This window comes from Lagopus muta, chromosome 10, assembly GCF_023343835.1.
Source record: "Lagopus muta isolate bLagMut1 chromosome 10, bLagMut1 primary, whole genome shotgun sequence".
Lineage (NCBI taxonomy): Eukaryota > Metazoa > Chordata > Aves > Galliformes > Phasianidae > Lagopus > Lagopus muta.
In genome coordinates, this window is record NC_064442.1 from 737,451 (window position 1) to 761,809 (window position 24,359).

Sequence of the window (24,359 nt, forward strand, 5' to 3'; positions counted from 1 at the left end):
GGGCAGGCACTGCACCGCACCCAGCTGTGTCGCCAGGCTGCCATACAGCAGCCCCTGCCCCACGGAAAGCCCAGGGCTCCACCTGAACCCAGCTGCAGGGAGGGCACCGGTCCTCCTCCCACCCGGGGCTAATGACTCGTTTGGGCTTTCCCCACGTGTCTCTTAGTTCATTACTCTCAGCAATTAGCCCTTGGGAGTGGCTGGGGAGTTGCTTCTGTTCGTTCTTTCTCATGGGAGTTTCACCGCAGAAGCTCTCTTCCGTAATTTGCTCTGATGTCTCTCCTTGCCCCAGCTGAACCTGTGTGGCAGCCGTGACCTCAGCTGCCCGCCTGTGGAGCTGAATAATGGGTCCGTCCCACTGTAATGCACACATCTGCAGCTGGCCCTGCGCTGCCATGGAGCTCCATCTTCTCCCTGCTGATGCATGGGATGGTCTGCTCTCAACAGGAGCTGCTCCTCTGCTCTTTATGCAGCTGAGACTTCTGGGGCCGGTCCCCAACTTGCACACAGACGTATCTGCACGTGCTGGAGTTGTTTTCCCCGTTCTGGGAGATTAAATGATATATTAGAATTAATTTTGATGAAGAACTGATGTGTCACAATGAATACATCAGGAGGTCAGCCTTCAGAGCCCTTCCTCGGCCCGGCCACGCGCTGCCATGGGCTGCACACCCCCACGTGGTGGCAGATGTGTCTCCTTGCTGCCGTGATGGAACAGAACCCCAAGGAAGGGATGGAACAGCCGCACAGAACAGGAGATGCACAGAGCGGTGCCTGCTGTGATCCTCCCGACCCCAAGTGCAAACAGGCTGGAGACACAGAGCTGACAACACCGCATCCATTGACATGCTTCTACTTTTAACATGTTAAAGATCATGTCTGTAACCTGCTCTAATTTTAGGCCGTGGCATATCTGCACTGAATTCCTAGCATTGAAGAATGAGCACAGGTGTAAAATTAGATGCATTATTTATGGGCTGGCGGTTACCAGTTCTCCATCCTTAGCAGTGCAGTGTTCATTGGTGTTGGCACTGCTGCTGCCCGTGCTTTGTACCAATGGCTGACCACAGCTCTCCCGCCCTCGGATCACTTCACATCTTGTTATCCAGGCAGAGGGTCGTAGAGAAAGGACACCAGTCTGGTGCTCAGGGATTGGGATCAGTTCAGCACAGCTGAAGCCAACAAGGGTCCCCCAGGCGTGCTCAGCCAGACACAGAGCAAGTCTGAGGGTGGGCTGCTGCTCTCAGCTGGAGAAAAGCTCACGTGGGCTCACTGCCATGTCAGTGCTATGACATGGCAGTCATAACCCAAATTCCAGGATCAGGAATGCTAAATAAGGAACTCAGGTCAGGGTGGCCAGGCAACACGCTCCCTTCCCCAAGGTTTGGGTGCTGTGCTCCAGGATTTCAGCTTTCATTTACAACACAAGTCTTTCCTCACCCAGGCTGGATGACAAGCAGGATGAGCAGCAGCTCGTGGCTGTGAGCAGCACTGTGTGTCCCACCAACATCAGCACAGTGCAGACCTACAGCTGGACAGCCGTGCTGGAAGTGCCCGGCCCGAGTTGCTCACACAGCTCAGACAGCACACAAGGTTTTTCTCCAGGTCTGATCTATGTAAACAGTAATTGAGTGCACAGAACTGGGCACCACTCAGTTTCTCTGTATGCATGTGCAGCTTGGGCATTCCTTATATGCCTTCCAACCTCACTGAGGGCACAGCAGCAGCTGGTGCTGACACGCTGTCCTGAAGGAGACACGCCTGGTATCCTTGATTCCTCCCTGCCTCCTGCGGCATGGAAAAAAACATGGAAGGAGGGAGGAAACGCCTCTCGTCAGTGCAGTTCTCAGGCTGCTGGGGTGCTTTGGGTCATGGGTGTTTTTCTCTTGCAATGAAAAGACTTTGAGAAGATCCGTCCTTGAATGGCTCTCAGCTGCGCGGCGCAGGCAGCTCAGGCAGCTCAGGTTTCACGGCTGCAAACAGGCAGGTATTTCAGGCTGCCCCTCGCTGCTGGCCGGCCTGGGGGGAGCTGTGGCAGTGGGACACGCTGACTTCTGCTGCTGCTCCAAGGGCTGAAGCCTCTAATTGGCTGAATCGGCCCCCAAATTTGTGCACAGACCCTGAGCGGTGAGAGCCAAAACTCCTCTCCAGAACTGAATCCTATTCACAGGAAATTCAGGAGCCATCTACCTTCGGCCAGCATCCAAGAGGAGCAGTGTGTGTAGGAGGGGATGTGCTTTGCAGAATAACACAGCAGTCCCATGTGCAGGACCTGGGCAGAGCCAGCAGGAGCTGCATCCCCGCCGTCCCTGGGTGCTCCTGGTGTGCGTCACCCCAGGATCCACATATGGCAAAGGCTCCTGCAGCCATCCCTCCCCCCGGCCCTGCTGCAGCTCTGCTCTGCTTTGCTCTGCCTTGCCTCCTCCCCCCAGGCAGCCCCACGTTTTGCTGCTGCAGGTTTAGCTGCTATCTCAGCAGAAGGCAGGACTTCAAACCTGGTTGGTTTCCTGCTGCTCAGAGCAGATGGAGAGCAGGCTGGGAACAGCAGGGATAATGAAGCTGTTCTGTGGGGCTGAGAGGTGTGTGCTGTTTCTCTGACTTCAGCAGACACTAGTGTTTAGGGTTATTGTGGGAAGCTTTGTAGTTGCTATTATTACATTGCAAATGCATGCCTGGGTGGTTGCTAACCTGAGACCTTGCTTGTTTTGCTCCCCATCAATCTAAAAATGAATCAGGGATCTCTCCTGTGCTGCCAGGACTTCCCAGGAGACACAGTGTGAGGATACTGACAGTCAAGGGTCTCCGGTTTCATTGTTTGTCCATTTGAGCTTAAACAAGGCTCCAAGCCGCCGATGGCCCAACCCAGACATCCTATACACACAGACAAGGCTCTTTTCCCCAGAGATAACTTTCCTTCTGCCACTGAGTCCATCACCAAAGCTTTGGAAACTGCGACCTGTGTCGCCTAGGAGCTCATTTCCAGTGTAGCCAGCCAGCAAAGCCAATCCCAGGAGGATGGAGAGAGATGTGCTAATAACAAACAGCTGCTGGAGACAGCTTCCTCTAGAGCAAACCTGTGTCTGTGTGCTGTTATTCCCCATAGACAGAGCTTGGTTTCCCTGAAGACCTGTCAGCAGCTCTGCCAGCATTCAGGTGGATTTGCCCGCTGTATATTCCCACAGAGCTGCATTTCTGTTTGAAGCTTTGGCCCAGGGCTCTGTGACAGCCTGATAAGCTCCGAGTTACAGGTGTTGTGTTATCAGACTGAAGATCCTGCCTCCTATTGCTGATTGCTCCTATAGCTGAAAACACCTCTTTTGTTTGCAGCATGAGGAACAGGACTAATTACTGGTCACAGTTTTGCAAAGTGTGTGTGAAGGTGAGGAGTTTGTGGTGTTCTCTTACAGCCACTTCTGCTTCTACTTCTGGCTGTGCAGCACTCGCATCCTTCAGTCTGAGCACAGTGCGTTACACAGAGATCAGTCACAGCTGGGGTGAACACTGAAATCTGGGTGCGATCTGTTGCCTTTAGTTGGAAATTCAGTTCCCTTCTAGCCCCTGATAGAATGTGCAGCTTAATTAATATAATTGATTCCATGCGCTGTGGATCACAGTGTTAGCAACTTTCCAGCTTTACTGTCTGTGTGTCAGCATGGTTCTCTCATCTCAACCATCTCACTTACCTGAAGACATGCGTGCGTTCTCTGAGCTGTAGAGGTGCTCAGCAAGGCTTGACCAGCCAAGATGCAATGCCTCACATCTTCACCTTTCCTGCCTATGTTTCAAAATCTTCCCCTTGCAGCTGGAACTACAGTCCCAAAAATGAAGGACATCGTCCTCCTGCACACACCTGTGCGTGAGAAAAAAAAATGAGGAGCTGTTGTGTCCCAGCCTGAACTTCATGCACTTCCACCCCAAAACAGATTCCCTGCCTTTGGGTGTTATCTTTTGGGGTGTGTTTTAAGCAGTAAGGAAGAGTTACAACACCCTGTTTTGTTGGCTGGCTCAGATGGTTGGCAGCACCTCGTTTCTACGCTCGCCTGTGCCCTGATGTGCAGCTCTGCAGCCACATCCTGCCTCTTTCTGTTCCCCTTGCTGCCCTTCTGGGCACGCAGCCGGGCTGGTTCGGCTCACACTGTGCTGGGTGCTGTGCTCTGTGGCAGCTCCCTGCTGCACCGATGGCCCGGCGCTGCTCTGACAGAGCTGCTGGGAAGAGCTGAGAGCCGCCAAGCTGGCAGCTGAGCTTTTGTTAAATTCAGCTCCTCAGAGGCTGGCACAAATTGTGTTGTTTCCTTGTCACGGCGTTGTGCCAGGCAGGGTCAGGAGCACAGCGTGTGAGCACTGGCTGCGCGGATTCTTCCCTTCTCCTTGGAGCCCACAAGAAAAGAGTGTGAAAGGAGTGAAATGAAGGATTCAGCGCTGGATCTCTTTGGCCATTTGTTGTAGAAGATTTCCTAGTGTTTGCTGCCATTTATCCGGGGCTGTGTCTCCTTTTCCAGTTGGCTCGGGTGCTCTGGATCTGCATGGCCATGGCTGCAGGCCGCTGTGGGGCTGGCAGGGGCACCAACCCAGCTTGGAGGGCTTGGATGAAGCAGCCTCTATCAGGAATGCCGTGTCCTTGGCTGTGAGCCTGGGCATGAGGCGAGGTGCAAGAAGGGCCAGCAGAACAAAGCTCCTAGCAGAAATGTGGCTCTTCATGGGTTCAAGAGCAAAGGCAGATAAAATGATATCCTCCTCCAGGTGTGTGCCTGGCATGGAGATTAATTTACCCAGATGATTCAGGCAGCAAGTGATGCAGGAAGTGGCGGGGTAATTTAATGACCCAAACAGAAACAGCAAGGAGCGCATTTCCCTCTCAGTCATGTCGGGATTTGATTTTTGTGCTCCATTAACAAACTGAGTGATAAACCATAAGCTTGGAGAAGTGTAATGTATTCCAGTGGATTTGTTTTCCTATCTTATAAAGTAGCTGAGAAGCTAAGCTTGTCGAGACCCCTTTTTGGTGACATGTTGCCATGCAGTGGTCTGCATAGAGGCTGCGCCCTGGGCAGCTGTCTGTGTGTCTGCAGGGAGATGAGATGCTCTGCATGCAGGCTGGGGACTGCGAGTAACAGCCACGTGGAAATCTGCAGCTCTGTTGTCTCTCCTGCTCATAAATTCAGTGTCGATTTGGTATTACCTACATTTATGGAGTGTGTGAGCACCAAGCTTGGTGTTGTTTGTGACTCATACGAATATTTCTCTTTGAACTCTGGCTGAGGGTGGAGAGAATTGTGTCAGTGTTGCTTTTCCAATAGAGCACAAATGCAGACTTTGGCACTGCGAGGCTCAGAAAAGCCCCCACCGTGGTGAAGCTGTTCCTTCCTCCTCTCTCACTGTACAACTTGGCTCCAATTAGTTTGTCTTGACTGCGAGATGCTCAGGCCAACACTGCTTCTATTTCAGAGGAACCAGCCAGAGATTAATTAGATCCCAGGCCTGTTGGAAGACTAGCCAGCAAATTCCGTGTGCCATTAAATCATCACTTATCAGACCAACACTGTTGGAATAAACATCCCCTTTGTTGTGCTGCAGTAGGCAAAGATTGTCACAGAAATGAAATGTTTGAGCAGATATGAGCACGATAGCTTCTGAGCTCCATCAGCTGCTTGCTTCGATCAGATTTTAGCCGTGGTTGCTGAAATGGCACTAAGTGTGCAGCAGTGCGTGCTGCCCTGCCGCGCTCTGCAGCGCTCTGCCAATCCCACCCGTGGCAGCACAGAGTGTGGACAAGGGCTGCAGGGGACACAGCATTGCTGATGCGTGAGCACCTCATGGACATCCACCACGCTGTATGTCAGTGCACGGGGAGGCACACAGTCAGCATCAGTCATCGTTCCGAAGAAACCTGCGGTTTGAAGTCATAAAGAATGAAAGAAGTGAAGTGGAATTGGCAAGACGGTGGAACAAATGCTCAGCAGGAACTGCAAATTTACATTCGGACTCTGTCAGCAGAGAAGTGACCTTGTCTCAGCACCCTTTGGATGTGCCTCAACAAAGCTAATGCAGCGCATAGCAGATTGGCTTGCATTGGCTCAGCTCACAACAGAGAATGGGGAGAAAGTGTGTCCAGAGCGGTGGGGAGTGAGGTGCCAGAAGCCAAGAACCAGTAACAGTGCTGGTGAGAGTGCACTGCAGGATGAGCAAGGATGTATTGAACCAATGGGCAGAGAGGTGGGCTGTGGAGAGGGGTGATGTGCAGGGAACTGCATGCCAATGATGTCAGCTGCAACAGCTTTAATTAATCTGGGGAGCAAGTGAGAAGAAGACTGCAGTAGGTATGACCAGAACCAAGGACCAGTTCTGGCACTGTGGTCAGGGGAAGGGCTGGAACACGGACAGCTGCAGTGCAGGGGCTGTGCTCAGAGCAAGGCAAGCAGAGCTGCACCACGTACAGCTGAGATGGGGAGATGTGCTGGGTGCCCTCCTGAAACGTTACGACTTGGATGCCAGTCAAATGTACAACTCAGTGCCTTGTAATTTAACATGAAACATCTTGTTCTTGTGCTGACACATGCAGCACCAGGGCTTAAGGATGGCGTTTGGATTGGGAACTTCCTGCTTTGATGGGAAGTGGGAAAAAAAAACCAACCCCCAAATCCAACCAGGTAGGCTGTGCTGCTTCTCTGGCTCATCGCTTTACCCTGCTCAGAACCAGCTGCTGAGAGCCGTGGTGTGACTGCAACAGGCTTCACCCGTGGCTGATTGCAGCAGGGGAAGGCAGCTGACATGGAGGAAGCTGAAGGAGCAGAGAGCCAGCTGTGTGCTGCAAATGCATACATGTGATTATCAGCAGATGGGGAATTGCTTTGGCTGTGGTTAGGCATTTGGAAATGCTGTGTGTGGTGTCTCAGCAATGAAATGGTATAATGAATTACTTCTAAAATGCTGCTTTCCCTGTACAGAAGGAGCTTCTGTTGAACAACGTAAACACAGCAGAAGGTGGAGAAAGCTGCTGCTGTTAGCTGGGTCCTCACACTCAGACAATTATTTGGAAAGTTGAACCTTTTGGTAATGAAACCTTCTTTCTAATGAAACAACCATTTCTTTTTGCAGTAATACAGCAATGGTTCTGGTCTGAAGAACTCCAACCAGGCCATCTGCCATAGGTTAAACTGATGCTGAGGCTTAGCTTTGCGCTTGGATTTGTCAGTGGACACTGCTTGCTCACGTTTGCTCCAATCCCCACACAAACACCCCTGTGTTTGATGCCACAAAGGTCATTTCTTGAGGGAAGAGAACCCTAAAAGCGTTCTGAGTGTGAGCTCTTTTCTCCCAAGAGTTTAAACCTGGATCTGCTCCCTTTCAGATGAGGTTGGGGTGATTTGCCTGGGGAAGGTTTTCACCCAGCAGCCCTTCCAGCACTGCAGATGTGCACGATGTGACTGTGTGGGGCTTTGGGCAGTGGGAATTCAGCCTAACCTCTCTGATCCTTTCCAGCACGCATTTAGGACACCAGGATCTCTCTGAACAGCCGGCCTAGAAAAGAACCAAAGTGTTTGGACGCATGGCTCACCTGAATTGATTAAAGAGTGCTGACATTCACCTTGCGCTCTGCTTATTTAGAGAGGTGTACATTTGATTGAATACTTCCAACCCTGCTGTCGTAAGCAAGGTTTTAGAGTTTACAGAAGCCAGGAGCTGTAATTAAATGGTCTCAGCGCTGTGTGTGAGCTCAGAGCTCCGCAGAGCTGTGTGATGGGCTGTGAGCACAGGCTCACAGTAAAAGGGCTCAGGGCTGGTGACACAAGTGGCAAACTGCCGCCTCAGACATTCCTTATGCAAAAGGAGGAAACTAATTACATTGTTTTAAGCGCCATCCCGACGCAGCTCGTGCATACACGACTCTGATGAAGGACGCAGGATGTCTGCAAGGACAGCAGCGAGTTTGCACCTTCCTCTTCTGGCAAGTCTGCTCCGTGCCAGCAGCAGCGCAGCACCGCGTCCTCCCACCCGCTTCCCCAGGCGGGCGGGCAGGCGGCATGGGGCAGGCAGACCTCGGGGCTGTGCCTGCTTCCCGAGCACAGCTAGGCCCGAACTCGCAGCCTCACGCACCGGCCCGCCCTGTGCCGCCCCTGCGGAGCTCCGTGCTGCTACAGCGGCCGCCAACGGGCACCGATGGCCGGGCACCGATGGCCGGGCACCGATGGCCGGGCACCGATGGCCGGGCACCGATGGCCGGGCACCGACCCTTACCCAGCACAGAGCGCCCCCTACTGGGCGGGCGGTTCTACAAACTCCCGTCTCTCACCGCGCCACTCCCCTTCAGGCGGACTTTAAAATGAGGAAGTCCCACCCCCTCTCCGCGTGGCGATTGGTCTCGGCGCCCGCGCGGTCGGGCGGCGATTGGCCGGGACGCCTTTCGGGGGACGGGGCTACGGGCTAAAGGTGCCGCGGCGGGCGGGGGTACGTTTGTCCCGGCCGTGGCGGCGGCGGGTGCGCGTCGCGGGGTTGGTGCCGCGCGCCCGCCCGGGGCCGCGCCATGAAGAGCCTCAAGTCCCGCCTAAGGAAGCACGAAACCATCATCGCGGGCAGCGCGGTGCGTGCCGAGACGCCCTGTGGGGCGGGGATGGGGGTTGGAGGGGTCCTGAGGGACCTTGCGGGGCGGCCGGGGCTGGCCCTGGGCATCCTCCGTGGGATGCGAGGCCGGGCAGTGCTGTGCTGTGCGCGTGTTGGGGCGGGCGGGGGGCTGAGGGAGCCGGGCTGGGAGGGCCGTAACATAGGGACGGGCTAGTGGCAGCGGACGCGGGGCGCCTCGGGCTGCGGTGGTGCCCTGTGCGGCCGGGGCTGCCTCTGGTGGAGCGGAGCTGGGGAAATGAGGACGCAGCCTCTGCGTTCGACTCTGGTGTCGCTTTCTGTCCCCGGGAGATCCAGCGCTTCCGCGGCTTTCCCTGCCCCCTGGGCCACTGTTAGTGCTATGGTGAAGCCGGAGCGCGGCGTTCGTTGCGGCGTGCGGCAGCGAGGTTTGCTTAGGAGGCGTCCCGAAAGCTTCGGCGGTGGCTGTGTGCTGCCGGGACTGCTGGTCGCCCCTCGGGGTGCTGGGCTGGGGCAGCTGAGGGCTCTGAGTGCGGGGAGCCCTCGTGGCGGCTGGCTGTCGGTGGTTCCTTACGGCTCGGGTCAGTGTTAGCTGGCTTTAAGCAGCTTTATTGGCGTCCTTTTTCGTTCTTCTCTGCAGATGGAGTTTGATGGGAGCGGTATTTGTGAGCGAAGGCAGCTTGATTTGGAGGCAGGACTTGATTGCTCTTTGATTGCGATCGCTCGATGAATGGTTTCCTAGGAGGCAGCCCGGGCTGCTGCCGTCCCGTGCTGCCTTGCTGAACGTGCTGCTGGCTGCCTGGGGTAGCGGAAAAGGGCGGCTTAATAGGGACATGCTGACTTCTATCAGCCATCTTTTAAGATATTAGATTCCTTTAAAACGCTATTGCTCATTTGTCTTAAATTTGAAAACATTACTTGAGAATAATAGTTCATTTGAAAGCTATGCAGGCATTCAGGCTTGTAAACTGCTGACAACTCCCTGGGTGAAATGACAGCTCTGTGCATGAGCACATTGCCGTGCGAAGGAGTGATTCAGATGTCTGTCATGATAATCTGTAACGTGTAGGCTGGTGCTGGTTTGTGCTCTTCATTAGTCGTCCTATACTTTAGAACTGTTTGTTATTTCAAAGTAAGCCTATGGTAATTAAATGTCAACAAACAGTTGAAGTGATACAGCATTTGAGTTTGGTTTTGGATAGGTATGGAGGCTTTTCAGTTCTGTGGGAGCAGGCTCGACAAGCCTTCCTTTCAAAGTAGATTTGATCAGTCTCAATACTTCTAAGAGCTGAAATCACTCTTGAATACCTGAAGGAAATCTGCTTCAGTGGAAGTCATTTATAAGCTGAATTTTGTACCTGCAGTATGCTCACCTCATCTGTTCATTCCATCTTTTGGTAACACAGTCACACCACCAGCTTCTCAAACTTATCCCCTTCCATGTAGGGGGCTTCCTCCTATATTCCTCCATACAGCTGGTGTTAATGGTGAGGCTGAAGGGAGGTGCTTGGATAAAGCCCGCTGTTTGTGGCTGCTGGGGCAGGAGGGAAGTGGGTGGGAATCCAGCCAGGCTGAGCTTTGTGGGTCTTGCTTGAAAGCAGTGCAAAAAGAGCTGTCTGTTTCGGAAACTTCATCCCTCTCTCCTGTTCCCACCCAGTGCTATTTCCTGGGGAGTGGAGAGAAACTTAATCCCTTCATCATGCTTCTGGACGTTTTCCTTCAGTTAGGCAGCAATTGTGTGCCTTAATGCTTTTTGACAGTGATCTTTTGGGAATAGCTTTACTACCTGTCCCAAAATGGAGGAATGCCACAAAATGCAGGAAGTAATTACCTGTTCCACCATTATTCTGAGTGCTACGTCTGAAAAACGAATTACCTGGTTTTGCCAGCTCCAGCTGGTGCTTGGGAGATAATCTGAGCAGCCTGCTTGGTAATGTCAGGGCTCTGAATAGTGAGACAAATGCTGCTTGTCCTTTGTGCTATTGTGGGCTCTGTGCTTTGTAGCAGATCCTGTGGCCCATGAAGGCTGCAGTGCACAGACAGTGGCTCACTCCCCAGCTCTAATGAGATAAATTGCAATTAATGGAGTCGATATTGTACTGGGTGACTGCAGCAGTGTGCACTGCTAATAGTTCTGAGATTCCAAAGCTGATGTAGGTGTGCGTTTGTCATCTAGGCTGTACATAGGAAGTGTGTTCTTCCAGTAAGGTTAGGAATTCCTGCTGCAGTGTATGCAGGAGGAGCTCATCAGATATACCTGCTAATTGGCTTTTCTCGAGGTTTCCTGGAGAAGATGTATGGGGAGAGGTTTGTTTCTTGTTCTGTTTCAGACCTTTGCTGGTCAGCTTTTGCTGATGAGTTCTACTTGCTGTGCTTGATGTCCCTTACCTGATCATGTGGGGCTTACTGCCTTTCTGTCCTTTGTGATGAGCTCTGTATAGTGTGGAGGGGGCCAGGGCTCCTTGATGAGGTTGGATGGCTGCTTATGGTACATGGTGGGAATCCTGGTGTGTTTGGGCAGGGCTGCAGCTCCTCCAGGCTCTTGGTGTCAGAGGGTGAGGTGTTGGGGCAGCCCATGTGAGGAATGCACTCGCTTCAGTTCTTGGCAGTGCTTCCTGGAGCACCTCAAGTGATGAGAATGAGCAGGTAGGAAGCCATGCAGAAACGTCTGTCAGCTTTTTCTCCTTTGGGAAGTATAACGTTAAGGCTACTCAAATTATATTAATAAACCCTGAATGTCGTATGTAATTAGTGTGGAAAAAGCAAAGGCAGGCGTTTGAGCTCTCATCCTGGTGTGACAGTCTCTGGTTATTAAATTAATACCTGACCAACTTCTGTAGTTAGGGGCAGCTGTCTGAGGCTGTTAGTGCTTTCCTGCCTGTGGATGCTGCTGTTCTGCTGGATGGATGGATGGCTTCCTCTGTGTGAGGAGGGGCTTGGGATCAGCTCCTGCTTCTGTGTTCAGCTCCCAAATGGGAGAGGAGCCCTGCTGCTGGTGGCACACACTGCCCTGAGGACAAACAAGACCTTGATGGCGTTTGGTCACAGCTCTGTGCTGTGCAAAGACAAAGCCTTGCTGGCTGCCCGTGGCAATGCCTGCTCAGCAGAACCTTCCCTGTGCTGCTGCTGTTGGCTGGAGCTGAGTTGCTCAGCCCTTCTGTGTGCATCCCAGCTTCACGGTGCTGTCCTCAGGCACCACTGCCAGGAATCAGCTCTGTAACATTTGAATGTCAAATCCTAGCCTGAATGTGATTGTTCCTTAGAGGATGTTTGTGTTCCGAGAAGCGTTATTAGGGCTTGTGCTGGTGTGTGCATTCCATGGAAAAAAAATTGTGCACCATTTGCATCTGTTTAAATGGGATCATGTGCTTGTTTGTGTGATGCTTGTGGTTCCTGTGAAGAAACACGAGGAGAGTCAGGAGCAGCAATTTGTGGTTCGGCAAAGCTCTGTGGTGCAGCCCTGTGCAGGTGCGTTGTAATTTTCGGGCAACTTTAGGAAGGAGTATTTATCAAGGCTTTGTTATTTTGGAATGTAGCAATTAGAGAACATCTTAAAAATTGGAAGTCTGGGGGCTTTGTGCACGCTCTAATGGCGGCTGTGTTGTGGTCTCTCCCATTTGAAAGGGAAATGCCTCTTCCTCCTATGGGCAGGGCTGTGTTGCAGGTCCTGAGCTGTGGGCTCCCCAGCTCCATCAGTTCTGTGGTGGGAGCTGCGATGCTCTCCTTGCCATAAAGGCTGCAGTGCTGTTTGGGGCAGACACAAAAGGCAGGCCCCAGCCTTACTGTGAGAGGCACCTAACAGCCTTTGTTGTGAAGAGCTGGGAGAGCTGTGGCTTTCTTCCATGGTGCACGGGTAGGTCAGGTCACTTCTGTTAGTGCCTGAGCTGGGCTGTAGCTTGGGGCTGAGAGGCTGGGGATGGCTCATCAATAATGTGCACTTAGGTTATGCGTTAGGTTAGGCAATGAGACGTGAAGGAGATTGTATTTAAAAATAAACCTGAAATCTTATTTATTTTGCTGTTTTTTAGCAGCCTGATTGTCCTTTGGAGTTGTGTGCAGCGTTCAGCACTTCCACTGCAGTCTGTGTGCTGCTGCTGGGCTTTTCCTTACCCCAGGAATCTTATGGAGAAGAGAAGCTGGCGGTGCTGTTAGATGCACATCTCTCACTGGCAGTGGTATTCGATGCAGCCTCAGAGCCCTTATTGTGGCTCTGAGAGGACAAGTTGTATATCTAGCTAGAAGGCTCATGTGTTTGTTTGATGCTTAATAATCTGGTATTGATGGGTTATGCCAACTCCAGAATAGGATTAGAAATGTTAAGTTTTCAGATGGCTACTCTTTGTTTTGCTCTAACGTTTTGCTAGGCTCATTTGTGCTAATCCTGGGATGCCGTTACTTAAACAAGTCACGCAAACAATAAAAATTCTTGACAGGAGCACTTAGAGATCAGTGCATGAATGGGGCAGCTTTAGGTCTGCCCTTGGGTTTGGACACTGTTCAGAGTGAGCCTCGCTCGCTTAGTAGCATCCAGCAGTTCTTCTGTAGATGGAGACATTGGGGTGAACAAGGTAGCAGTGATGTGCTGTGTGGGGGGACCTGCTGGGCCATCCCTGTGTTCAGGCTGGCTCTGCTTTTCCTTTATGTAGACTAAATGCTATGTCTTGCTCCCTCAGCTCTGGACTCCGAAACACACTTAAGTGAACATACAGACACTGATAGGCAGGGTATGCTTATAAAATACAAAGTGCTGTGGTTTCCTCTTGAGCCCTTTCTCCAGTCCTGCATCTGTGGCCTCTTCTGGGCAGCATGGATCAGGCGAAGCCTGTGGGATGGGGATGGCATTGGGTGGTAGGAATCCATCCTGCAGGGGAGCGATACCTGGTGAATGCTTCTGACAGAGCTGAGGGCTGGCTTGGATTGCTGAGGCTACAAACAGCCTGCAGCTTTTAGATAAATCACAGTGCTTCAAAAGCAGCCGCCGTGCAGCGCCCTGTGAAATCGCAGGGTGTGTCTGTTCACGTGTTGGATTTAATCACGGCTGTACTCTGACCCCTGCAATGAGCAGAGTGAAACGCAGGAGCTGTGGGCTGTGCTCTGCGACATGCACACTCTCAGGTAGCTCTGCTATCAGCCAATGTCTTCCTTTCCATGCAGGAAGGCCTGTGCTGGGGACGTGACTGCCTTGTGACAGACAGCCCTACAGTCAGCGATTCTTTCTCCCTCTTTGACAAGAGTTCTTATTTCTAATGGCCTTCTCAGACATCAAAAACTGTGCTTTTGGTTTTATAACTATTTATAGGGAAGTATCACCTTTGTGTCTTCAGAGAGCATCCAGGAGCACCCAGGTGCTGGAGACAGCTTGCAGGAAGCACAGATGGTGGTGTGCTGCCAGAGCTCTCTGCTCCTGCATGTGTGCTGTGTGCTTAAGTCGAGCCCTAATGGCATTAAGGGAGGATGTGCCTCGTTTATTTTTTTCTATTGATAGGATTATCTGCCTCGCTTGGTGGTGACGAGAAGCTGTGTTCACTTTCATAGGTTTATGGCAGCTTTCAGGCTGGAAGGTTTAAGGACTGCTTTGAGTTACAGCTGTTATTCCAGAAGTGAGCTGCAGGGCGGCTGAGGGCTGCGTGTGCTTCACAGAGCGGAGCTGTTTGCTGGCTGTGCTGTGAGCAGACCTGGGAGAGCCCTTCCTGGCCCAAGAGGAGCTGCCTGGGCAGTGCTTCTGTTCCAGCAGCTGGCAACTTGTGCTGCTATGCACAAATGGGAGGAAAAGTAGCATTGCATTTGTTGCTAACTTTTCAGGAGTATCCTTTTGGGCTTCAGAGTTGTTTTATTGCACCGGCCAGCAAAAAATAAACCTGTGCTCAAAATGTAGTAAGGAGTGGCATTTCAGAGTATGTAGGTAGCATATTGAGCAGCTGTTATATCACATCTGCATTTGATTGACTGAAGTGCTAGGTGACGACACAATGGCAGCTGGTATAGAAAGGGAGGTTCAGTGCCAGAAAGCTGCATCTCTCAAGTGGAAATGTGTGACATCATGCTCATGCTGATAACCAAAAATCTTCTGTGGGCTTCTTGCAGGCATAGGAGCTCTTGTGAGTTTGCTGGCTGCTGAATTCACTCAGGAGAGTGAAAATAGATTGGTAAAGTAATTAATTGTAATAGAATCTCTTTCAGAATCACAGAATGTCAGGGGTTGGAAGGGACCTGTAAAGATCCTCTAATCCAATCCTCCTGCTGGAGCAGGAACACCTAGATTAGGTCGCTATCAATCAACAGATTTTAAATACTAACTTTGCTAATTGCTTTGCTGGTTGTCAGCAGCATACAAATATTTTCTTAGCTGATCACAATTACTACTAGTGACAATACCCCAGAGCTTCCTTTGCCAGCAGCTGTGTACCATTCCCTCCCCCTTGTTAAGGGCAGGACGTCTGTCTGGGTGCAGAGGAGAGAGCTGCTGCTCTGGGTCCGAGCGCCTGCCTGCAGATCCCTCTGGTGGTGTTGGCTGGGCTCTCACTGCCTTCTCATCTTCAGTTACTTAATTGTAATGGCGGGGTGATGAACATGATCGTTTCTGAAGGTCAGAGCCTTACAGAGTCCTTTGAATCTTGCTGCTGAGCTTCTCAGTGTGGAGCAGTGAGGGTCTGGCTGCTGTGCTGAGCACTGCAGGATGGGCTGTTTTTACATGAGGGAAAGCAGCTTTGCTTCTCATCTGTGATGTTCTCTCTAGGATAAAGGGCTTCAGGTTCAGGGAGAGCAGTAGGTAATGGTTTGTGCAGTGAAGTTGTACAGTTCCTGGATGGTGCTGAGGATGCAAAAAGCTTATTTGCTTCACCATGAAGAACTAGATAATGGGAAATTTAACTGAAAATTATCCAGTAAATAGTTAGAATCTCTCTAGCCTAGGAAGCTTAAATAATTGACTGAAGGCTAGGAGAAGTCATCTGTGCTGGTTCAGTTCTTGTGTGGCATGGTGAGTGTCTTGTAGTCTAACACAATCCACACATTGCACACTTGGATCTTTATTTCCCACCCTTTGAGCTTTCTGAGAGCTTTTCTTTGAGCTGGAGATGAACTCCACCGGTGCAAATCTGAAGCTGTGCTGCGCTTTCTGGAGCCTTGACAGCCGTGCTGCCCAAAGTTGGGCATGGTTCAGCAATGCTGGGTTCTGTGGGCAAGGCGTGAAGGCTGCAGGATGGCCTCAGCAGTCACAGGGAGCAGCATCAGGCAGACAGGCTGACACAGCAGAGAAACCTTGTGGTTGGTTGCATTTGGGTAGATGTACAAGGGAGCTCAGCTGGGGAGCAAGTCCTCTGTATGGGTTCTCATCAAACTGATTTCAGCTCTGTAGGTATTCTTGCTGTTGCTTGTAAAACGTATTTATTTTTTTGTCCAGAATGCCCCTTTTAGCTTGAGGAGACAGGCTTGGTTCTGCTCAGAAGGTAACTTGTGATGCTGTGGTCATTCCCATAGGCACTGAGTGTTCTTGGAGTGGCTCTGTCACATGAATGCTGATTGCAGAGGTGCCTTGGGATGTCCTCTGGAACATGGCAGTGCTGTGAGGCAGAGTGCTGCTCCCAGCTCATAGCGTGGAGTGGCTGAAAAATGACTGGGGAAGGGTGAATAGTGCAAATAGCAATAGGTGTGATTAGCCTGTGATAGGCGGCTCTTCTGAGAAAAGCCATTTTAAGCTATTTCCAAGTGCCCTACAGGGGCTGTGTTGTTTGTGGTTTTCTTGCTCTGCATCATGTTTGTCTCCCCTGCAGACTAAACACTGCTCCCCCTGTGATGTTGACCCAGCCCTCTAAATACAGCACTCAGATCTCTGGGTAAATGCAAAACTTGTGGAAGCAGACTTCCAGCTTCCCCGCTGTTAATCACGGTGCTGCCTATTGAATGTTTTGACAGCCTCCACGACTCCTCTCATTTAATGTGTTGGGAGACAGACTGGCAGCAGCAGTAAGCTGAAACCTGCTTCTATTCAGAATGGCTTCCATCGCTGTAGAAGGAGGGATCTTTTTGAAGCGGAGGCATGTGTGTTTTCTAATTTAAAATGGGTTAAATTTCTGTCAAAATAGGATCACGCATTCCATCTGTGCTGCAGTCAGAGTTGTCTCAAGTCTGACGGCGGGGCTGGTTTTGGCTCTGCGCTGTGGTGGAATGGGGAAAAAATGACTCCTGCTGGTATTTCAGTCCTTCTGTGTTATTAGTGGTGAGAAGCATGACCTTCATTAATGTCAGCCGACAGTTAATTTGACTAATGTGTTTGTTATTTTAAAGCGAGTGTTTGTGTCTGCGGAACAGGACGTGGTGGTGCAGCTCGGTGCGTGCTTGTCTGCTCGGTGAACATTAAACCCCAAAGACATTACTCACGGCACGAGCATGCAGGGAATGTATTAATAGCTATTGCTCTCCATCGCCCCGCTATCAGAAAATAGATCTGGGCTGCTGACTGTCTGCGTGCTGTTGACAAGACGCTGCAGGCTGGGCAGTATTTACACACAGCCACCCCTGGGCAGTCGCTGCGGGCTCTGCAGCACGGCAGCGTTGCGGCACGGAGCTGCGCTCAGCCCGGAGGGATGAAGGCTGAGGAGGATCCTGAAGATGCAGCAAACGTGCCTGGGGATCCCAGCTAAGCGAAGGATGGAGCAAAATGAGCTTGGGCTGGGGGAGAGGATCTGCATGTGAGAGCCCCTTCGAACCCGTTCTGCTTGGTGAGCTGCAGCTGCTCGTGGCTTGATGCGAGGCAGCAAGAAGCTGTGCCTTCTAGAATGACTTGTTGGTTTTCTTGTGCAACTAAAGACACAGTAGGTATCCTAAATTTCCTATCAATGGCAGCAGCTTACAGCTGCAGAAATGTAAAAGCTTGCATTCTGTAACTCCTTATTAATCAATGAGTTATGTTCATCTTTAGGAACTCTTCCTGTGGGGCTTTCAGTGACTGTGAAATGCTCAGGTGATAACAGTTGAGTTAATGCATTGTAGGAGACTGATATAACTTAATTATAGGTGTGATAACTAAAGAAAAGTTGTACTTCTATTAACACAATAGTAACAAAATACTATTTTCATCTGAAGACTGAAATGGGAAGGAGTGTATGGTAATGGATTGTCTGTGTACTTGATTGAGTTTGTGCTGGTGGGTATGAGCTCCAGGTCTGAAACTCAGAATCTGAATACGGATGCAAATGTGCACTATGTGATATGACTTGAAGGGTGTGAAACGTGTTGTACTTCAAGGAATTTGGAGGGGACAGAGCTTGATGTGCAGCTTCTGGGGTATTTACAACTAAAACATCGCTTGCACAAAAAGGAGCTCATAGTAGAGAGCCTCTGTCAGGCTGTGGAGGAATGCTGCTCTCCCCAGTGGCTGTCCTGCAGCTCTGACTGTGAGCAGTGCTGTGCCCTCTGGGGGCTTGGTTACGCCAGGCCGGCTTGGCTTGTAAGTAATTAATGTTTTAATTGATTGACAATGGTGCTGGACTTTGTTGAAACACCTGTGGGTGTGACTTTGAGAGCTGGCTGTTTCTGTTACTGTGTGTTGCTTTCAGCAAGTCACTGCTGAGACTCCCTGATTCCCACAGTCATATTATGGGAATGGGGAATAAAGGTAATTACAGTTGTAACGCCATCATATGACTCATTCTCAGTGGTGCAGTGGTGGCAATAGGTGTTCATTTCTGAACTTCCTTCATTTCTTCCAGCCAGCAAAGCCCGCCTGGCTGTTTGGTGGGCCTGCACTCACTGCCCATGTGGCTGAGCAGTGCACAGGGCTCTTCCAGCCTCCAGTGGGGACCTGGAGCAGTGCTGGCCTTCACTTTGCAGCAGAACTTTTTGAAGATCACAAACATCTCAGAAGGGCTGTGCTGGCAATGTAGCACTGTGGGTAGGATGTCGCCAGCAGTGCTAAATGGGAGGCAAACAAGGAATAAGTGCGGGGTGACGACTGTCTGTGTTGGTGCAGTGCTGTATTTATGACCCACCTGTGCTTTCTTTGTACTCTGCGTAGCTTTGGTATTTGCAGGCAATTTGAAGCTGTAAACCTTGAATTTTCTTCTTGCACGTCTCATAGGTGCTCAGCTAAACTGCAGATCTGTGAACAATCCCGAGCAGCCAGGAAAAGCTCCATCCTTTTGCGTGTCATTGGCACATCTGTTTGGTGTTAAAACTGGAGAGCCCCTTGGGGCATCTCCGAGCTAGCTGAGGCTTATTTTTAGCAATGACCAAATGCAGTGGGTTGAATCGGTGCATCGCTGTGCCTATATAATGTGCTTGTGTTGGGGTTCCCTCCCTGGCAAGGCACGTGGAGAGGGGCTGGAATAGTGCTGGAGAGTGAGCTGGTGGGTAACGCCAGGCTCCCTGCCTTCATTTCTGGTGTTCTTTCATCGTTCGTTTGGTCGTGACAGCATGGCTGTCAGTAAATCTGTGCAGCTCAGCTGGTTTTGATAAATGTGAACTCAGTTTGGAAGGGGCTAAATTTAGTTCATATTTCTCGAGTTGCTGACTGCTGAATTCACAGAAACTCAAGTCTGCTGTTGATTACATGTTTTGTAATTGTTGTGTTCAAATGTCCCACAGAACACATGTCCTTGCATTGCTTTCTGCTTCACCTTGACTATAAAAGGCCTGATGGAAGGGGGAAGAACTGTAGCACCTGTATTTTATCTTCCTGCTTCCTTATGGAATCATACTTTGTGAATACTGAGAAGCTCATGCTGGAGATGGACACTTAAATTACAAGTGTGTAGCTGCAGTGTCCTGGGCTCTGTTGCTTGCCATTCCTGGCTTATCTGTTCCTGCTGTGTTTTAGCTTGTAAGCTTTGGGGCACAGGCAGATATCTAACAGAAATGAGACAGTTGACTGCTTTATTTGGACTATCATAATTGAAATGTTTGATAGTGAAGATGAACAGGAAACCCCCCCAGGTTTTTCTGTAGCTGGAGGAATTGGCTGCCTTGGGAGAGGAGAACCGATGTCCCTTCTCCAAAGGGTGCAAGGCCAAGAGGCAGCTTTTGAGATGGAAGGGGTCTGGGGAGGGGGGCAAAGGTTAAAATAGAATAATGGGGCATTAGGAGAGACATTCTTGAGATGTGATCTTTGAGTTCCCTTCCAACCCAGGCCATTCTGTGATGCTGTGACTGTGCTGCGAGTCCCATGGCTGACTGGCCTCTGCTCCAGGGGAGATAGAGTTAGATCTGTGAAACTGTCTGGAGATCTTGTTTTCCTTAAATTTATAAGGAACTTGTGTGTGCCAACTTTATTTTTAGACCTTCTAGATGGAACTCAGCAGCATGAGTGGTTTTATACCCACAAACTCTGCTTTAGGGATCAGGATGAGTTAACCAAGCTGTCCCTGAGCAGTGTGTTCAATGCTGACAGCCTGGTTGAAATGCTATGGCATTGTACATATATAGCCAAACCATTGAACAGGTATGACTGTCATTTGTAAACTAATGTCTTCGTTTTCTTTATCCCTCCCCCCCAGTAATGAGCTGCAGTGTTTTGCTGGAGCAGCTTTATGATCAGTTTTGTACCACAAGCTCACTTGCTTTTCTAATGCTCTCTTTTGTACAGCTGAATACAGACTGGAACAAGTATGATGACAGGTTAATGAAAGCAGCTGAAAGGGGCGATGTGGAGAAGGTTTCATCAATCCTTGCCAAAAAAGGGGTCAGTCCCACTAAGCTGGATGTGGAAGGGAGGTCTGCGTAAGTAACTTCCAGTGCTCTGCTGATGGGGAAGCCAGGGGCTTTCGCTCCATTCCCAAGTCTTACTGCTACTCAGTAAATACATCCTGCTCGTTTGTAAGGGTGTGTATGCAGTGTGCTGTGTTAGCTTCTTGCCTTGTCTAAACTGGTCTTACAAAATATGAAATTATCTTAATGAGGAGTTGAACAGAGAAGGTTGTGTGGCTTCTGCACTGCAGTGGAGGAGGTGGAGAGTGGAGAAAAGGAGGAAATCACCTTGAACTGAAATCTGAACCAGGGGTTGATCATGGGAATAATAAATTTCTAGCAGCAAGGATGGACTTGCAGCATGCAATTTAGTCTGCATCAACACGTGGTTATTTGTTTTGACTTTCTTGTTAATATTACTGTTTTGCAAATAAAGCAGTTGCACTTAAGCATGGCTTTTCTGTTTAGATTCCATGTTGTGGCATCAAAGGGAAATCTGGACTGCTTGAACACCATCCTTATCCATGGAGTTGATATCACGGCCACTGATGCTGCAGGTATGCTTCCTCAAATGCTCAAGTGCAACTTGCTGAAGCTCTCAGCTTGGTTTTTGCTTTGGAGTGGGGTTTAATGAAGCTGCAGGGTGGGCCTCCCTCCTTCCTGCAGTGCTGCACGTGGTTGGCAGAGCCAAGAGAAAATTGGTCATGTACTGCCATACGAGTCCATAAGTGCTGCTGACATGCAGCAGGACTTGACTTTGGCTCACATAACAGTTCTTTAAAAACTTATACGTGGACTAATTCATCTCAAAATGCTGTGCATTTAATTATGAATTGCTGGTTGCACTTTCTCTAAGATTAAATAAATAAAATAATGTAAAACCCCCACTGTTTAGCAAGTGGTGAAGTGTTTAAAAGAGATGGCTTTGTTTTAGCACTGTCAGAATTGCCAAAAAAGTGCCAAACCATCAAATAAAATGATAGGGGTGTTGATCTGAACTGTGGCTTGGCCTGGAACAAGCCCAGCAGTTTAATGGCACGCAAACAACTCTGTATTTCCATATATCTAAGGCATGATGACCAGTAATGGAGCACGTGGAATTATATAGGTGTAAGACAGAGGTTTTAGTTCAGATGAAGTAAACTGTCCAAACGACTTCAGTGAAAAGCAAGTGAATTTCTTATCACATAACATCAATTCACAAGTCATAAACTTTCTGAGGAACAGCGTAAAATGTTGAATTTGTGTGTGGTGCTTCTGACTGCATGTTCATAACAGCCTGAACTGAAATTGGTGTTTTCTAGGTAGAAACGCATTGCACCTAGCTGCGAAGTATGGCCATGCCTTGTGTCTGCAGAAGCTGCTGCAGGTACTGAGAGAGAATTTGTCCTTCGTTATGGCTTTTACCCTTCTGGCAGGGGAAGCTGCCCTTACACATACTGCTCTGAATTTTAAGATATCCTACTTTTTCTGGTGTAAAAAACAAAGCTGACAGTCATGGAGGAAATATCTTTTTGTATGAAATAACAGAAGTGGCTGGACGTATGGAAGTGAAGATAAGCAGCGTTCTTTTGCTTCTTCACACAAGTTCAAAGTTTTTACCTTCTAAAGAAAGTGAACTTGAGCATCTTCTAAAGATTAGTGCTCCTGTTCTGAATCGGTTTGCTTTTAGGAACAAGGGTGCTGAAAGGTCTGCACAAGAGAAACATTTGCTTTGAAAGATGGGCAGGTATGTCCAGCAGCCTTGCCTTAATGAAACAGTATTACGTGGGGATTGTTTTGGGGTGTGATGTTTTTCTTCATTTATTTTAATTTGAAATCTTAATGAGCTTTTAATACGTCTTCAGTTTACTTGACACATGTCTGCATGCAGACATAATTGGCACCTTTAGTGTAGAGTGACAGAGCTGCCAGTGATGCTGGTAGCAAAGAAGCAATGATGAATAGCAGGGAGGTTCTTAGCTGTAGTGAACGAACATTTGAAAGCTTGTGAACACTGTGATGGATTGTGTGATTGCTTTGTACAGTCTTAATTTACTTCTAGAACCCTTCAGCAGTGTGTGTTCAAGGTACTGCAATGCATGTACCTATAGCTGCTCTTTTTCTGTATGTCAGTGTGCATGGGAACTGCAGAGGTACATCTTATCCCTATTGATTCTCTGTTGCTTTAGTTAAAAGCTGCAAACCTTTCAAGTGTTCTAAATGCAATTTGAATGGTAGGTAATCAAAGTTATGTATTTTGACAGTACAACTGTCCAACAGAGAATGTGGATCTTCAAGGAAGAACGGCTCTTCATGATGCAGGTAAAAGGTTTTGCTTTTTCTCCTAACAGTAGTATGAAATCTAGATTTAATGTCATGATTCTCAGATATGCCTAATTGTTTTAAACTTACCTGCTTTATGTTGTAATGACCCTTAGCCTCAGCAGCAAACCTGTTGAAAGGCTTAGCAGAATTTTTTAGATCTACAGCTAGTGGATCTGTACAGATCTGCAGTACTACCTAAAGCAAGTACCATTAAGCAGTGTTAGAGCAGTGATGCACCCCAAGAAGTATTTGGGGTTTCATGAATACTTCAGCAGTCTAACCTGCTCTTTGTTCTTCTCTTGCAAGCTATGTCAGACTGTTCCTCTAGCATACAACTCCTGTGTGACCATGGGGCTTCAGTGAATGCAAAGGATGGAGTAAGTTGTTGCTAGTACCTCTCTCCCATACAAGCCCTGCTGTGTTCTTGTGTGCTTTCTCTACATCCTTTCCCTTTTCCTTTTTTCATTCTTCTTTTCCCTCTTCAGGATGGGAGGACACCACTGGTGCTGGCCACTCAGATGTGTCGCCCCACAGTTTGCCAGCTTCTTATAGACAGAGGAGCAGACGTCAATGCCAGGGACAAACAAAACAGGTAATGCATGCAGGGTGTTCTCAGAATGCCTGCTGTGACCATTCAAGGGTAGAACTTTCTCTGTTGGCTTTCAGGCTGCAGAACGAATGTTAAATTGAGCAGGAAAAAAACCCAATCAAAACAAAAAACCAACCCTCTGACCTGGGACTTAGTCCAGAAATTATGTACTAATTCAATAATGCAAACAAATTGTACTTTTCTTCCTGCTTATTCTTGCATTTAAAATACATCAAGATAGAGTTAAGTGGGAAGAATGGCACGTGATGCCCAGCAGAGAAATGGCAACTGGTTGCTGTAAGAGTTCGTCTGTCCACTGCTGCAGCTTATACTCTTTGAGACCAATGCGTAAAGCATATCATGATGGAAGCAGTACTTCTTCAAGAAATACTTGAGTCCCACTGGGGCTTCTGAGGGGCTGGAAGGCCCTGAGATGTTTCTTTCTGTATCTACGGAGGAGGGGTAGCAGGGAGCATGTAACTAGCTGCTGCTTTTGCTGGCTATTTCTTGGAGGACGCCTTCCTGCTGGATTTGGATCTGGTGGGAAGCAAGGCATGGTGCTTGCATTGCACGTTCTGAAGCTGGCAAATGTTTGTTTGGGAGGCATTGCCAGGATTCTCAAGCACTTGTTGGAACTCTAAACTTCCTCTTGTTTGTTGTGTCTGTTGATGTTTGCATGTAAACAGAAAAAGCCAGAAATGGCAGGAGCTTTCAAAGTACTTGGGTGGTGCTCTCAGAGCAGTTGGTTTGTGCTGGGCTTTATGAAAATACTGCTGTTAGTGTTTTGCTTCTTACAAATATTTGTAATCTGCTCAATGGCTTTTTAATGTTTAGTTTCCTCTCCTGATAACTGAAAGATTCCTTCACTCAACTTTCCACGACTGAACATGAGTGTAAGGTGATTTCTTTGAGCGCTCCTGAAAGCATAAGATGCCAGGGTTTCTGAACGCAATCTTTCTCCCCATCCTCAGGACTGCCCTAATGTTAGGCTGTGAATATGGCTGCAAGGACGCGGTAGAAGTTTTGCTCAGGAATGGCGCGGATGTTAGTTTGGTTGATGGCCTTGGTCATGACTGTGCTTACTATGCCAGAATTGGTGACAATATTGACATTTTGGCTTTAATAAAAGCTGCCGTTGAGGATTCCAGCAAAGGTATGAACGTGGCTGCTGCTGCCTGCTTTACTCTTCCTTGTGGGTTGCATATCC

At 49.3% G+C, this 24,359-nt stretch overlaps 1 protein-coding gene across 5 annotated transcripts in view; it reads left to right on the forward strand.

The window, feature by feature from the left end:
* The first annotated feature begins 8,444 nt into the window (after positions 1–8,444).
* Positions 8,445–24,359, forward strand: part of UACA (uveal autoantigen with coiled-coil domains and ankyrin repeats) — a 28,279-nt gene continuing 12,364 nt past the window's right edge. For 3 of the 5 annotated variants that reach the window (XM_048956024.1, XM_048956029.1, XM_048956028.1), the window contains exons 1-8: positions 8,445–8,578; positions 20,156–20,289; positions 20,725–20,813; positions 21,561–21,625; positions 22,503–22,560; positions 22,870–22,940; positions 23,049–23,155; positions 24,124–24,305. In XM_048956024.1, the coding sequence (XP_048811981.1) occupies positions 8,522–8,578; positions 20,156–20,289; positions 20,725–20,813; positions 21,561–21,625; positions 22,503–22,560; positions 22,870–22,940; positions 23,049–23,155; positions 24,124–24,305 (763 nt within the window). In that variant the 5' untranslated portion in view covers positions 8,445–8,521. Of the gene's footprint in view, positions 8,579–17,336; positions 17,388–19,960; positions 20,012–20,155; positions 20,290–20,724; positions 20,814–21,560; positions 21,626–22,502; positions 22,561–22,869; positions 22,941–23,048; positions 23,156–24,123; positions 24,306–24,359 lie in introns of those variants that run through there. The other 2 variants (XM_048956025.1, XM_048956027.1) reach the window with 2 other exon arrangements.